At 45.4% G+C, this 16880-nt stretch overlaps 1 protein-coding gene across 1 annotated transcript in view; it reads left to right on the top strand.

Moving 5' to 3' along the window:
• The first annotated feature begins 11781 nt into the window (after nucleotides 1–11781).
• LOC144097433 (uncharacterized) overlaps nucleotides 11782–16880 on the top strand; it is a 47273-nt gene continuing 42174 nt past the window's right edge. The window contains exon 1 of the mRNA XM_077630151.1: nucleotides 11782–11934. Coding sequence (XP_077486277.1) covers nucleotides 11836–11934 — 99 coding nt within the window. The 5' untranslated portion in view covers nucleotides 11782–11835. The remainder of the gene's footprint in view (nucleotides 11935–16880) is intronic.

Here is a 16880-nt window from a genome sequence, read left to right as displayed (position 1 = left end):
GAAGACAGCAGATCTTCCCCACGTCCGTCGCCGACCGCATTCCAACCGTTCTCCCTCCCACGTGCTCTTCGCCACGTCTCCTTCTTTTTTTTTTCTTCTTCCCCTTGAGCGTCTTCGCCCGCCGCAGTGTGGCGCTAGCTTCTGACACCCTCCCACCCGGCCACCACGATTTCTTCACCCCACTGAGCCTCCCTCAAGGCCGTTTTAACAGATCGGCATTGACTCGCTTGGCCCTTCTCAAAGTCAACGTCTGGAAATAAGAGGATCATCGTAGCGACCAACTAACTGACACGATACGTCGAGGCAAAAGGCCTACCGAACGGAACAGCCGCAGGAGTCGCCAAATTTTTCGTGGAGTGCATTCTTCTGCGACACGGCGCCCCCGATGTGCTCATCACAGACAGAAGAACAGCATTCATGGTGGAGCTGATGCAAGCCACCCTGTGTTACAGCCAAACCAGCCACCGGAGTACAACTGCATACCATCCGCAGACCAACGGACTGACCGAGCGCCTGAACAAAACCATCGCCGATATGCTCGCCATGCATGTCGATGCCGAACACAAGACCTGGGACGGCATCCTGCCTTACGTCGTCTTCGCCTACAACACCGTAGTGCAGGACACCACCCAGATGACGCCTTTTAGGCTCGTCCATGACAGGGATGCCACGACCACGCGAGATGCCATGCTGCCCAACGTTACCAAAGAAGAGAACGTCGACGTCGCCGCCTACCTTCTGAGCGGAGAAGTCCGAAGACTTGCCATTTTACGGATCAAAGATCAGCAGCGGACCGGCGCCAGACGCTACAACCTACGAAGACGCAACGCGGAATACAATCCAGAAGACCAAGTCTGGGTTTGGATGCCAATTCGCCGCCGAGGATTGAGTGAAAAGCTTTTGCTCCGTTATTTCGGCCCGCAAAAGGTTCTTCATCAGTTATGTGAACTGGATTATGAAGTCACCCCTGACGCAATGACTGCATCCCATCGACGCCGCGTACATCCGGAAGTTGTCAATGTCGTCCGTCTAAAGCTCTGTTATGCGCGCTAACGGACATTGCGTTTCCACACACTGTTTCGGTGCTTCTTTGTGACGGGAGTAACGCCACGAATCTTTGTTTGTTCATTCAAAGGTACTGGCACGCGGCTTGACCGGTTTGTTTATGGTGCAAGACGCGACCACATTTTTCTCGATTGATCGCATTCAGGCGGAGCCGATCCTAGGCTTCAGAGAGTGTCGTAAAAACTTTTCACGCCGTATAACGAAGTTTCGCTATCAGCTTTAAGTTGAGCACGGCCGACAGCGGCGGGGATTCTGTTCGACTACCGCTGAGCACGCTTGTTGCTACGCCACCGCCAAGTGAGTCAGTTCATTGTCGGCGCAATGCAGCCCAAATAAAGAGTTTTAAAGCGAAAAGCTTCACTAGGCTCGTCAACACCGGGCTTCGCGTGAGCCACACTACAGATTTGCCACAGCTGCGCATGTCGAAACCGAGTGACGTCATGCGGAGCGCAAGTGGTCGCTGCTGCCGCAGCCGTCGTAGCCACCCCGCGCTGACTCCGTCGTCTGACCGTGGAACAGAGTGACGTCACGCGGAGCGCAGGTGGCCGCTGCTGCCGCAGCCGTCGTCGCCGCCGCGCGCTGCCTCCGTCGTCTGACCTTTCGCCATGGAAGGAGGAGAAGAAGACCCAGAAGTGGTAAAGTGGGAGTTGGCTCAAAAGCAGCGAAGATATGAAAATTTCAAGGCTAGACAAGCGGCTGAAACGCCAGAATCACGAGAGGCATGCCTTGCTAAACGGCGGCAAAAGGACGCTGAATTGCGTCGTTTGGCTCCGTCAATTGAGAGTGGCCAGGTGAGCGAAGACTGCACTTCGGGAGACGTCGAGCGGTTTCGAAGAAAGAATGAAAAGGTCAGAAATAAACGTGCAGCCAAAACACCCGAGCAACGAGAGGAGCGTCTCGCTAAACGACGACGACAAGACGCTCAAAAGCGGCTCTTAGCCACGTCTGCTACCAGCGTTACCATAATAATAATAATAATAATAATAATAATAATAATAATAATAATAATAATAATTGGTTTTGGGGGGAAGGAAATGGCGCAGTATCTGTCTCATATATCGTTGGACACCTGAACCGCGCCGTAAGGGAAGGGATAAAGGAGGGAGTGAAAGAAGAAAGGAAGAATAGGTGCCGTAGTGGAGGGCTCCGGAATAATTTCGACCACCTGGGGATCTTTAACGTGCACTGACATCGCACAGTACACGGGCGCCTTAGCGTTTTTCCTCCATAAAAACGCAGCCGCCGCGGTCGGGTTCGAACCCGGGAACTCCGGATCAGTAGTCGAGCGCCCTAACCACTGAGCCACCACGGCGGGGCTAGCGTTACCAGCAAACAGGGTGAAGACGACGACGACGACGACGCTATAGAAGAAGAGGTAAGGACTCGCCGCTACACAGACTACATGTTGAAACTCGATGAAAGTGCCAGCGCTGCCAAGGTCTTTAGGACAGACTTTGTGGACAACCCGTCCGGCCACGTGTGTGACGTTTGTGAAAGACTATGGCATTTGCGGGATCTTAGACCATTGTACAAGCTTTGTAAAAATAAGACAACACGTTTTGGAAAAGCTAGAAAGGTATACCCAAATTGTAACCCTATGTATGAAACCTTAAGCTAAACCACGAGCATCGCCACGAAGCTCTTCGCTTCTAGATATACAGGCTTAACACATTAGCTAAGCTTAAGTCCAACTTTTTGTTTAGACGTCATTTTCCCTGTCGTTCTGCTCCCTGGATTGCAGTCACCACTTCGTGACAATATTGTCTATCGGCACATAAAAAACATAATCTGCGTCTAAAAAATTGGTTTAGAGACGGTGCCCAGTTCGTTTCAGTACTGCTGAAGACCTTGGTGCCGATGTGCTTAAGCACTACAAAAGAAAAATGTTTCGATTTAAGAATCAAGAAAGCTTAGGAAAAAAATCAACATTGCAGCAGGGCATTGCAAATGTGTAACTTTAATACAGCATGCTTTTTTTATTATATACTGCTGAGAACAACACAGCCACCAAAATGTTAGATAATGCTGATAGGAACCAAACTGATCGTACCTTCAGCGCCACCGCCAGACTTCATACGCACGATAAGCCCTTTGTAAAGACCTCAACGGCAACGCCCTCGCCGTTAAACTGCCTAACATTACTAAATAATTCTTATTCAACGTGGTTTTGCGTTTCCTTGACCGTCTTGCCTCAGAAAGATTGTGTACACTCTCGCCTCAGAACCAACGCTGTGACCTGAAGCATGTTAATTTTTTATGAATTTGTGCAACGAACATGCTTTAATAAAGCAGGCTTATTTCAGAGTGCTTACCTCGCGATTTGACAGTGCATATTAAGGCTACTATTCCGCGACACCGTACACCGCTCGTTCGGTCGAAAAGCCGTCGGCGCATTAGGAATAAGCGGGAATAGCTGAAATAATCGGGGGCTGCGCAAAAAATCGTAACATGGTAATTTGTGGTTCTAGTGGTTGATGATTGATTAGTGTCTGATAGATGGTGACGAGTTAATGAAATCATTCTAATTATTTTAAATATGACATAAATAAAAAAAATGAAAATTTGTGTAAAGGGCAGCTGAAAGGTGTCAAAATGCTCATAATGAAATAGCCAGTGGTTTATGATGGTAATTTTAAAAATTTAGAGTGTGTAATTTATCAATTAAATAATTTAAACAATTGAAAGAGAGTATATGCGTTCAAACGTGTTTCCAGCGAGCAAGGCGTCGCGCCGAACGCGCGATGGCGTTCCGTGGACTCCGTGGCAGCGCTGCAACACTCTGTCATGTTCCACTCTTAAAGGCGAAGTTTAAGCGCCCTCCAACTTTTTCAGGACAGGGTGACTATTTTAAACTAAAAAGTAACCTTTAAAAACAACTGAATCGAGCATTTTGCAACATTTTCAAATTTAAGAGCGCCCTTATTTGTTAGTGTCATTCAAAAAATTTCTTCTACGCGAACGAATGACAATTTGCATAGATAGCCGGAGAACTAGGCGCATTTAGAAACTATGCTTACCTGGTCGAAATGGCTACCTCCAACATGCACGAGTTTAATCCACCTGATTCAACGACGGACGGCACGGCACACCTTATTTTTTCTTTTTAAAGGTTTACACTGCTCAGCGGAAACAGCTTGCATGTGGATCATATGTGGACAGATATGACCAACTGCTGTTTTCTCGTGGCGTACGGGTGCTTCTATTTTTGCTCTTTCCGAGCGAGAAACACTTCAGGAAGTGTGATTTTAACGTGTGCGACAAAGTAGTGCAAGCAGCTTATAGCCGAGTTCGGAACAACACTGCAGAAGGTGACTGCCCGCTTTCGATTCACATTAATTTCATAATCTGTGAGAGACGGAAAGCTATGGAAATCCAACGCTAAGGATTAAGAGCACGTGGCCATCAGCCATCGAAAGCAGAAACGAGCTGGCTGCTGTTGCCTACATTCACACAATATTTCAATTCAGATCGCACTGCAGACAACTATACATAAGACGTTTTTGAGCCCCTGAAATTCAAATAGGCTATGCAAGTTATATAGGTAGGAGAGCACATGACTTGCCACTGGCTGAAGGAAGCAAGGAACTGAGTTGTGTACTGCAAAAGCTTATCGCCTGATTTACTAATGACGTGGGTAGTTGTACATAAGCCAGACTGGTGCTCATTTTGAGGATTGCCTTCTTGCGCACATGTGGATTGTATGAACGCTTGAGGCGTGCTGCTCGCACTGCATAGCAAGGCGAGTCGCTGTAAGGCGCTCATCAGTAAATATTTTTTGTCTTTAAGAGCATAAAATTATTGAGGCTTGGATAAAAAGTTCTTAGCGTTTTGACCTTTTCTTCAACGGTGATAAAAATCACAAGTGATATATGGTGCCTTGTGGCAACATACCGTGCTTACGCGTCCTTGGAATGAATTTGCTGAAATTGATAATTGGAGCGTCAATATCTCGTCTCTGTCCTATGCCCACTTGCCGCTCTACGGATTTGCCAGTAGTAAAATCAAATCATTCTATTCTTCAGAGTAATTACAGGATATTAACTCATATAGGTCCTTAGACATAAAGCTACGTACAATTTTTAACTTCGCTGATGTCCAGGGCCAATGCACAGGCCCGCGGTCAACGTAGCTTTCACTGTCGTCTGCAGTGACCCCTTGATCTCGCTCAGGTTTCAAATATTAGCTTTTATTCCAGGTCCTATTCCCAATTTTGTCCTGCACATACTCTGAAAGGACAGCACTAAGAAGCCCAAGTTCCGACCTTGCAGAGAATACAATCGTTGCCCTAAACATCGCACTTTCTTTGCCAATGAAGAGAAGTGGGAAAACAAAGGATACAGGACACTGCTTTTAAGAGGAGTCCATAGATTCCTACTGCTGCGTCGGCGCTGTGTCGTCTTAGGCCAACATGGCTCTATGTCAAGGAAATTTACACGACAGGGATGCGGTTGCAAGCTGCGTGCCTCCAGTGGCGCTCAGCTCAATACTGAGCTGCAGCCGTTAAAGATGGCTATCCTGTGCCCACGACGCAGCAAGGAACAGCTTACTTAAGCTTTACTTCCGCTACTTAGACTAAAGGTACTAAAACTATCAGTAACTGTTTATTATATCATTCATCACTGCATATAAATTGATAAATTGCCCAGCCATTATTTTAACAGTTCTAAGGAAACTAGGTTTTCTAGGTGTCCTAATCTGCTGCTTCCAAAAGTATGCACTAATTTAGGAAAATACTCCGTCATATGCACCGACATAACGTCAAGCAATTCTTTACCGCACGAAGTGAAATCATTGCCCTACAGTTCCAATTCCTTAATTATTAAAAATACTTAGGTTTAGAAATCGTGATTTTACTTTGACGTACTGGGATATTTTTGTTATATTTTGCTATTATTATACTCTACTCATACCGGTTTTTGCTCTCATTTGTACGTGTTGCTATTTGATGTGTCTTTACTAATTGTTTTATTATACTGAGGTCAATGTGTATTGCAGTGGCAGCAACTACCGACCACTTCATTTGTGTTTGTTTAAGCTATGTTGGTTTGCATTAAGATATCACCCTGGCGCTTCCTTAATCATGGGAATTTCTACAATACTAATTTCTTGTACTCGTATTGCTTGTATTTTCACTGCGCAATAAACATGAAACTTATGTCGTTTAGTGTCAACTAAGGGGCAGGCCTAACACGGTTAAAGAGATAGCATAATCAACCGGTGATAAACAAGCTGGGTTTTTCCTCACAAATCAGAAAATATTTGCGCTCACTTTCGTTTTTACCCCCAGGCAATGCCCAGAAATGACCTATATTTGTACACTTGCTCCAACTGTTTCTTCTTCAGAAAATTTAAAGACGAATAAGAAAATAGAAAACTTATATTGACCACTACCACAAGACAAAGTCTTGTGGCTAGTGGGCTAATATGAATGCAAAAGCCGACTATTTCCAAAATAAAAGTATCACCCGCGCACTTTGCAATGCTTCTGCAAAAACAGAATGCCATTTACCGCAAGAAATTACGATGCATGTTTCTATCACATTTTGAAGTTAAAGGGATTAGTTGCAATTCACTTTAAGCTCCAGCCGTTTTCAGTTTACTTCTTCAACACGCGAAGGCAAATTGTGGGCACTACCACGCAGGTTCCAAATGTACGAAGCGCAGCAAGAAAGAAACTACCACCGCATGGCTGGCGGTTATGTTCCAGTAACAAAAGCTATTCGAAGGCTCATTGTATTTCAGGAAACTGTACGGCACAACCGATAACGCTGCAGAGTGCAACAGACACCAACCCAAGAAGAATGAAAAACAAACACAGTCGAACACCAATTTCCCCTGTCTTCTTCTGTGCTCGCGGCAATGGGTTTTCAATTACTGGCGCAAAATACCTCCTCTTCCCTGCAGCTCCAATTGTCAAATTCATTCCCGCACTGCAGAAAGCGGTGAATTTAAGCGCATTTTTGAAGTTAATTGCCTTTATACAATATATCACTTCTGCTCGGCGGCGTCCGTGCTTTTTTCTGCTTCCCAAAGAATCGATGTCACGTAAGTGTTGTGGAGCGCTGTACATTCCATACTATCCAGAATGTACACATTACGTCACTTGTTCTTCCTCGAAAAGGCCATACAAATATAATGAGTTGAGCAAAGCGTAATGCCCATTGTGTTGGTACTGACAATCGGTTAATTATGATTCTGTCTTGCCCGCGCTGATGTTTAGACATTGTGTATGATGGTTTGTGAGTATCTAAAATTCGCTTATACCTGGGTGTCGAGAAAACCCGAGGCCCTGAGTGGCTATCTTTTAAAGCTACTGTGGTAGGCCAGTAGGACAATATTTCTGAAATTACTCAAGTCAATACAAGCATTGAAATCACCTATAAGGCTATAGACAATATTGACAATCAGTTAGTACTCCCGCAGATCATGTAAAAGAGCTCCTGCAATAGAAAGCATGAAGTTAGATGTAGAAACTATATAAGAAACATTGAAATCACATCAGGCAAAGCGTCTCGACCTTCAAGACCCAAGCCATAGATCCAAAGTGGTAACTTCGACATACCTGAGAAATAAAGCAGAACCGGTTTCGGCTCGCATCGTGACTAAATGATTGTTTTATGAGATTAACGTACAAAGCAGCTAAAGCTATGAGGCACGCTGTAGTGGAAGGCTCCGGATAATTTCGATCAGGGGTTCTTTAGCGTGCACTCACATCGCACAGCACAAGGGTCGCTAGCATTTCACTTCACAGCGCTGTGTTGTGTTACTGAGTGTTTCCTTCTTCTTTGTCCCTTTTGTCGCCCTGTAGTTATGGAAACAAATGAATGGTACTAGACAGATCGTGTCTACCAGCTTCATAGCGTTCTTGATTAGGATTTTGCTACTTTCTCTTTATGAGCTTGGGTCAACAGCCGAGCGACTAAACCAGTGAGCCACCGCGGCGGCTTTCGCTATTTAGGAGTGATTGTGCAGCCGCTATAAATATTTACCAGCACTTTTACTCCTGCCTCTTCTACAACCAGGTTAAGGAATGCCAGCAGGACTACAAAGGTTTCGACTCAGTGCAATAACTTTTTTTGTGATTTATGAAAGATATATGTAGGGTTTGGCTTTGATCGCGCTTTGCTCATTTGTGTGAATGTGTTATTGTCCAGTAGCATTTAAGAATAGACAGACTTGTCATTTGGTTCACTGCAGTCCGACGTTTTTCTGACTATAAATCTTGAGATTGCGTTAGTAAATGTCTTGTAGTCAAGTGACAGAAAGCTGACCAATGCACAATTTTGCGAATCCTTGGCGCCCCTTTTCTTACGGGCTAAGATATCGTTAGCGTTCCTCCAAAGTTCCGGCAAACTCGAGGTTAGGAGGCACTCGGTGTCCTATCCACCATCCCAACGGTACAAATTAAGTGGTTCTCATGGTTGATCTAGCATCTCGCCTCCTTCTCTCTTGCAATTTTTGCCTTCGCGTTTGCATCCAATTGCCAGCAGGCCCCACAGAGTTTCTTCTGAGCTGAGAAAAAAAAAACGCGTCGACGTTATATTTGCCAGCTACACTCTTTAAACCATGCGCCACACTACGAGTGTAAGGCACTACCACTACGTTTTTTTTCTTTTTGTAACCCCTTTCTTCACCTCTCCAAGAAATATATCGCATGGCCTAGAAATCGAACGCCTGGGTTAACTGGTAAAGGTCAATCGAGTAACCTTGCACTAAGCGCTTTCATTCATTCTTTCAAGATATGATTTGTTAACAGCGGCTTTCCTGTTCTGGTCAATAGCAGAGAAAAAACCAAAATTGATTTATTCTGACTTCATAACCTCCAAAGGGCTGTCTTAGTTGCCATGTAGCCTGTATATCTATTAAATTTTCAAGGAATTACATATCGAAGTCAATATTAAGGGGCTATGTTTTGTTTTTGCTCAGCGGGACCATCAACTCATCGGCCGGCAGTGAGAGAGCCATGCTACTGCTGTTACAACAGACAACAGCGTGCACTCTGTCGGCTTCTATAGTCACGCGGCTGTTAATTTTATGTGAAAAACCGACGAAGTCGCAAGCTTTTTTTAATATGCTTGCAAAATCAAAGCTAAAAAATAGAAGCACGAAATCGGGCTTTATTACAATGTTTTAAGCAAACTGGCATCCATGGCATGCAAAGCTCAGTTCACCCAACGAAGAAAAATTGAAAAAGAAATGCAACCCGAACAATTTATGTCGTTGTTCTCACGACATTTGTTGAAGCTTCCATATTTTTTTCTGAAATACATCGAAAGAAGAAGCGGGCTTGGATTTCATGTAATTTGAGGGCTTGAGCTGGGCCTGTGTACTGTGGAGGCAAAGCAAGGTAGATCATAGATACCAGAGATTCCGCGGGCTTGGACCTGGTCAATACGACAAAAATCGCTTCGATTTTGGTTAGGCAATGGAAGAGGTGGCAGGGTCTGAGCCGAGCATAGGCAAATAACTAAGACTCATGCAGTGCTGTTCTTAGCACAAACCCTGATGCATAAAACTCTGAGCAATGTGATCTGCAAGTTGTATTAAGTGTACATGTACTTCCGGGAGAAAAACATTAATCCAGCTGATATGTGCGTTCGTTTAGAATATGCGACTATTTCTGGCAGTCATACAGCTGTGCGGAACGCACCTTCCGTTTGCAACCCACAGGAAGGAATTAACGAATGTAGAAATCGGAACGATGAAAGTAGAGTCAGTCAGCAAGGCCGATTGTCTGTCGCCACACTTACGGCCTCAGTTGACAAACACGTTACAATACGAAAGCACGGCATCTGGTTTGATGACACCTGCGAGCTCAGTTTTCATCCGAATGTGATGTTGAATGAAATACTTTAGCGAGAGACTGCCAGTGCACATGGTTTTAAGGATTTTTAAAAATGCGTGTGCATGATTCATGACATAGCGCAATGTAGCAAAGGCGTCATCACCATTATGTACGTGCGTGAGTGCGACAGCTGCTTTTTTCAGCAGTCCTTCGGTGCGCTCCATAACTCCACTTCATTTCATTCGAACCCAAGCTATCTATGTCTACCGTAAGCGTGCGTTGCAACGAGATGTAGCCGCACGGGAAGCAGTGAAGAGCATCCGGCTCCTTCTGCCCTGATGGGGCGACCTGCACGTCTTTCACCCATGCCGCCGAGACGGCTGACTGGGTCGGCGGGCGGGTTCCGAGGGCAGCCAACGCATGTAGCCATAATGTCATTTTTTCTCAGCAGGGATTTTGTCTGGAAATCTTTGTAACCGAAGTAGAAGGCGCCCTTGTCAGCTGCGTAGAGCAGATAGCCCGGAGACGCTCTCTTCGTCGTTCGAACAGGCTTTCATGATGTCCACCTTGTATTCAGTAAAATATATCCCACTAAATTCCTCACGGCGTTAACACCTTTTTACGAGCCTTCTACCAATATTGTGGTAATGTGTATGTGAAATGTTACAAGAATTAGCCTCATAATTTAGCTAGTTCTCTCGAAAATGTTGTTACGTGACGGCAAGCCGATGAAGACGGAACATGGATGATGGGGATGGCATAATTTTAAGGGCACTGACAACCTGGCTCTTTCGCTTCCCCTCGAGCCACTGCACAGTTCGTCGTCCTCTAGTCCGCCACAATATTTTTACAGCTGGCCTCTATATACGCAGCAGTGCACATTATTCAAGACAGGCCTCTTCTCTATCAGTCGTTTTTAAACGTGTTTTACTCGTTATGCATTCTTTACTGAAAATATACCGTGGTGGTTACAATTTCTTTTCATGGCAACTATGGGGAATTAATTATTTCGCCGTTTTTGGAATAGCTGTGAACAGGACAGTAGGGCTTCCAAAACTGGCAGTAAAAGCAAGCCGTAATTTTTGTATAAAATAACCTTGTAAAAATTCTTTTCAGTGCGGAAAAGTTACGCAAAAGGTGTGAAATTGAAATTTTTGCGCCCTAACGCTGCAGCATATTTGGTAGTTTCAAATAAGAATTTATACTCATTTACCTTTCTAACGAACAGCGGCTCTGTTTGCCTGTTTTTTTTTTTAATATTAAGCTGTTGCGCATTCACAATGGACGGGCTATATATCACCGACTACCACAGAAGTACGAAACCGATAGCTCATTGTTTTTCTTTATCCAGAGCCCAGAGCTCTTCAGCAATCAGCCTTGAGTTGGACGCAATCTACTATTTCATATGCATGATCTCGCAAAACCTGCCCCTCAGTTCAATCCGGCTGTTATAGGTGGCGTTCTCATGTGAGCAGAGACAGAAATTGTAAATGCTGGTGCCATAGAACTGCTTTCATTCCTACTTTGATGCCATCAAGCGCCAGAAAACGGTCGTTTTGTTGTGAGCATTGTCAGAGTCCGAGAGAAAAGACAGCATTGCGCAACACAAGTACAGCCAAACGGCAGTGCATGACATTCTCATATTAGTTCACTGCGGCTGTGCATATCAGACTAAGGTTTGGTTTTTTTCAGTCTACCTGACAGCTTTCAGGCTTCTGAATGGTTTACGATGGCGCCATGGAAACTCTCGTCAAAGAGCGACGGCACGAAGTAATTAGACCTCTTTTTGCTCCCACCCTGGGGTTCAGGACAGGTGCTCAGTAATTCGGATGATGTGTCTCTTCTATTTTTTGTCCGCAGCTCAAATACGATTCTTCCAAGAGAGAGAGGATTGCGAATGACAAGTATAAAACATCGTAGTGTCCAGTGCATCTCGTTGTTGTTGCGAACTGTAATATAACTGTACAGGCTACGATTTAAAAAATATGAGGGGCGGCATCTCTGTGCTTATCGTCTCCGCTTGCGTGTTCTTGTCTGTGCAAGAGCGGCATCTACTTCACAGGAGCGCGCCGGATGCATTTGAGGTACTTATGAGCCTTTATATTCACATCGTCTTCATACATGGTTATACGAATATCTCGAAATTTAAATTTTAAACTCATAATATCTCACTTTATCAATTAAACCAGCTGCTTGCGTTAACTCAAAGAAATTTTACGCTCGATAATATTTGCCTCCCACGGTGTCAAGTACGATGCAAGTCGTTAAACTTTTTACTGTAATTACGAAGTGCTTTGCGGCGTCCGTCCACCGACAGGTAGAAAAAATTACGAAATCCTGCATTTAGTGACCGCAACCATTTAGCTCGTTCGTCATTTACACGTAATTTGGCAACAATCACACAATGCTCATTAAGAATCATCGCAGATATTTAGGTAAGTAGGGGACGGACAGAACTAGTATCAAAAAATAATTTTTCCTGCATCACTTTCGACCTACAATCATGGCGCCGGCCAGCTCCCCCTGTTCACAATATCTGTATAGTCTGGGGAATAAAGAAAATATGTGACAACAGTAAAAAATTATGTTGCCTCTTTAAGAAATAGTGCAGGAAAATGGAAGTGGATATTCATAAAAACATCAGTCAATTGCGTCGCCTTGCTTATGGAGACATACACTTCGACAAGCATACTTGCCCAGGTGTATAAAAGGTGCTGTCTTAAACAGCCACCTTGCATATTTAATTTATGTCTTACTGTTGATGTAGAGCAGAGAAGAATATTTAAGAGACCACGAGGTAGCAAAAGATTCGGACGAGCCGCGCATAATTGGCAGTATAATAAAATTTTCAGCTGCTATGATTACAAGCTATTTGCTATTACAAATGTGTTTCTCGATACGACTGGACAGATGTATGGAACAATTTACAAGATTCAGAGCAATAAAAATTGGCTAGCCGTTAGAAGTATACTTTTCGCTTAAAGCAGACATCACACACTTTATTTAAATATTAGGTGGTCTCTCTTGACTTTAAACGCGAGAATTCAATCATAGTTATTTGATGTTCATATAAGTTTCTTAAAAATGCTCAGTGATCTATGATTGAGACCGCGTAATTTCTATCTTTCTGTGTGCTGTGCGATGTCAGTTCACGTTAAAGATCCCCAGGTGGTCGAAATTATTGCGGAGCCCTCCACAACGGCACTTCTTTCTCCCTTTCTTCTCTCAGTCCCTCCTTTATCCCTTCTCTTACGGCGCGGTTCAGGTGTCCGCCGAGATGCGAGACAGATACTGCGCCATTTGCTTTCCCCAAAAAACATTTTTTTTGTTGCACGCTGCATATCATTATAGCTTACGTTGTAAAATATGGAGCTAAGTGAACAAATCATTGAGGGCACATAATTCCGCAGATATATGGCAATATTCTGCATGCTTCAGTCACGCGAAAGAACTAACCGATCAGTGGACTCATATCTTTCCCGCCGTATGCAACAGCATCTCAGATTTCAATACCTCTGAAAACTGCACTTCAAATTATGTCCGGAGTTTCTCGAGACACAAACACTGGGCAGCTGTGACTGTTTTCACGTCAATGTTCGAGTAAAGCCCACCACACTGGTCCTTGTATTTCAAGAGAAGGCGAAATCTAAACTGAACGGTTCTCTTTCTGGAGCACGAAGCTTAAAGGCAAATGATTTCTCTTTATCATCCCTTGAAAAGAAATCGTCGCTTCTCGTGTTATTTCTTTTTAATGTTTGCACGAAAACATGTCAAAATTTTAAACCTATGCTACGGGCGTACTGGAGAGGCATTAGAAAGCATGCTGATGTGCTATCGGTGCAGTTATCTTTTATATTAAGACTCTAAGAAACTATATTCAACCGCAATTTAATATTGTAGCGGGGAAGGATACTTTTACAAGTATTTACAGGCAGACATATACCGCCAGCCGGGATAGCTGCGAGCAGCGCAGAATGGAACTAGCGAGAGATCTTCGTCGTCTTCACCCGTCGTCGATTCGAGGCATAGTGCATCCCTTCGCCGTCGTCGTAACCCCGCTACATGACCCCGGGCGGCAGAAGTGCCGTCCCGGCGTAAGGAAGCCGAAGTGTCAACGACATCGTAGTGTTTAAGGCGGCGAACGTGGACGATGGCGGTGACGGGGCGAGCGGACGATGGTGAGGAAGCCTTAGCAGCGATATCATAAAGTCAGTCACTTTGCGCACCACACGGTAAGGGCCACTGTTGTGGAAAAAGAAGTTTACTTCTCGGAAAGACCAACGTCACGTGAAGACGAACACAGAAAGACGAGTGATCCAGACTCGTAGGTGACTTCACTATGTCGGCGGTCGTAGGCGGACTTATGGGACGCTTGGGAGGCTTGGAGCCGACAGCGAGCTTTTTGGCGCACCAAGGTGGCTTGATTGATTGCGTCACGGGCGTAAGCAGTGGTGGGGACTGGAGAAGGTGGCATGAGAGTGTGGTGGGCTGCGCACCAACAGAAAGTAGAAAAGGGAGTAGCCCGTGGTGTCGTGCCCCGAAGAATTATACGCGAAGGTCATATAACGAAAGGCGCTGCCCCAGTCGTGGTGTTCTGGGAGACATTCATAGGTAACATGTCAGCCAAAGTTCGGTTGAGCCGCTCGGTAAGCCCATTGGTTTATGGGTGATACTCTGTGGAGAGCTTGTGCTGCGTGGAACATGAACGAAGGATGTCGTCAAAGACTCTACACAGAAATGTACGGCCGTGGTCGGTGAGTAGTTGGCGAGGAGCGCCATGTTGCAGAATGACATTTTGCAAAAGAAAATCTGCGACATCTGTAGCTCAGCTCATCAGCAAGACACGTGTGATAGTCCGTTGCGACAGCAATCTACTTGTTTCCGTTTAGGGATGTATAAAAACGTTGAGAAGGTCGAGGCCAACACGGTGAAAAGGTTCCAGTGGGACACCAATGGGATTCAGAAGACGGGGAGGCAATGTGAAGAGTCTCTTTCTACGTTGACACCGATTACAAGTGGCGACGTAAAGCTTGACGGTACGATATAAACCGGGCCAAAAGAAGCGGTGCCGGGCACGAGCGCAACTGCGCGAGACACCAAGGTGTCCGGCTGTCGGTAGATCGCACCGTTCTTCAAGGACAGGGAAGCGTAGCTGTTGATGAATGACAGGCAGTAGCGAAGGGTAAATAGAGCAACTGCACAGCTACGATAGTCCTCCATAAAGTAAGCAATAAAATTCCAATAACAAAGGGCACCAGGCAAGGAAACAGGATCTCTCCAATGCTGTTCCCCGCCTGTTTACAGGAGGTATTCCGAGGCCTGAATTGGGAACAGCTGGGAATAGGAGTAAACGGAGAATACTTAAATCATCTGCGATTCACTGATGACATTGCCTAGCTGAGTGACTCAGGAGGTAAACTGCAAATCATGAGCAGTGAGTTAGACAGGCAGAGCAGAATGCTGGGCCTAAAAATTAACGCGCAGAAAACGAAAGTAATGTTCAACATTCTTGTAAGGGTACCGCAGTTCACAATTAGCAGCGAGGTGCTTGAAGTGGTAAAGGAATACATATACATAGGGCAGGAAGTGACCGCTGATCCTGATCATCAGAGGGAAATAGCTAGAAGGATAAGAATGGGGTGTAGCGCATATGGCATGCTCTCTCAGATCATGAATGGCAGTTTACCAATATCCCTCAAGAGAGAGGTGTACAACAGCTGTATCTTACCTGTACTCACCTACGGGGCAGAAACGTGGACGCTAAGGAAAAGGGTTCAGCTTAAGTTAAAGACAACGCAGCGAGCAATGGAGTGAAAAATCCGTCGCAACGACAGTGCGACAGGGCCGTAATTTTTCGTTCCCGTCGCACCATGTGAAACAGCCTAAACGCGGCGTGACCATGCGGCAAGCATTTCGTGGTAATAGTAATGACAACGATCGTATCCTGATGGGACGTTGAGAGAGCTAAGCCGCGTATGCGCACGAGAACGCTAGTTCCACTGGGAAGGTCAAAACAAGCACGCAGGCAAGCACAGCGGTAGCACCCCGATGTAGTCCGATGACAGGGCTAATGACAAAGTATCGTTAAAGGTTGCCGACTGTCGACGAAATCAGTCGCACGGGCGGGCACGACGCGTGGTCGTTGCTTCCCTGCTCCCGAGAAGAGGGAAACCGAGGGCACATGTGGCCACGATGTGTTGTTGTTTGTGCTTTTCCAGAAGAGGGAACCACTTGTACATGTGGGCACAATGTGTGGTTGTTGTTTTGCTTTTCTTCGGAGGGAGAGAGTTTGATCAATACTGTGGAAGCATGGGGCGTGGCACTAAACGTGGTGGGCCAATCATTTCGAGAGTCCATTCCCGGAATTCCATTTCCTTATAGCAATTTTGATGTTATTTTCCTGCTACGTATTTTATGAAGAGGATTTTGAATCTGGCCGAGACTAGAAGGCGTGCCATGCGGCTTGCAAACCAATCATGTGTTAGTTTGTTGTGATTGGGTGGTGCAAGAGATGGCTGGGCCTTTGGGTCTTTAAAAACAGGGCCCGAAGCCCTCGAAAAAGGTTCTGGACTACGGTCTGATGTTATGCATCTTCGGCTATGCCGAGTAGGGGCCTCCCATAGTGGTAGCCAGTTCCACCTTTTTGTTGTTTAACCTTCTTGCCGTTTCTAATTTGTCTCTTGTGTATGCAACCTACTTGAAACGTAAATATTTATGTATAATACAGATAAGTCATACTTCCCTTAACACCTGCTTCCTGAATCGCAGCAATAGCGTCTTCGACGGAGCACCCCTGGTGCGAGAAAGCCTTCGGTCATCAAACCAAGTAACCGCCTTGGGCGGTGGACACCTCTGGTGAGGCGAAGACATCGAACCTCGTAAGGTCAACCAGCAAAGGAGGCAGACTTTACGGAAACCTTCACTCACGGTATCAGTTTCACGAAGATCAGATGGCTCCACAGGGTGGCGACACAAGCCCGCAGCGTCTTGGTGGAGACGCCTTCACCTGTAGATGACGGTGTGCAAATAT

Source organism: Amblyomma americanum, chromosome 7 (assembly GCF_052857255.1).
Source record: "Amblyomma americanum isolate KBUSLIRL-KWMA chromosome 7, ASM5285725v1, whole genome shotgun sequence".
Lineage (NCBI taxonomy): Eukaryota > Metazoa > Arthropoda > Arachnida > Ixodida > Ixodidae > Amblyomma > Amblyomma americanum.
Note: the sequence above shows the minus strand (reverse complement) of the source record. Positions and strands in the feature narration are given on the sequence as shown.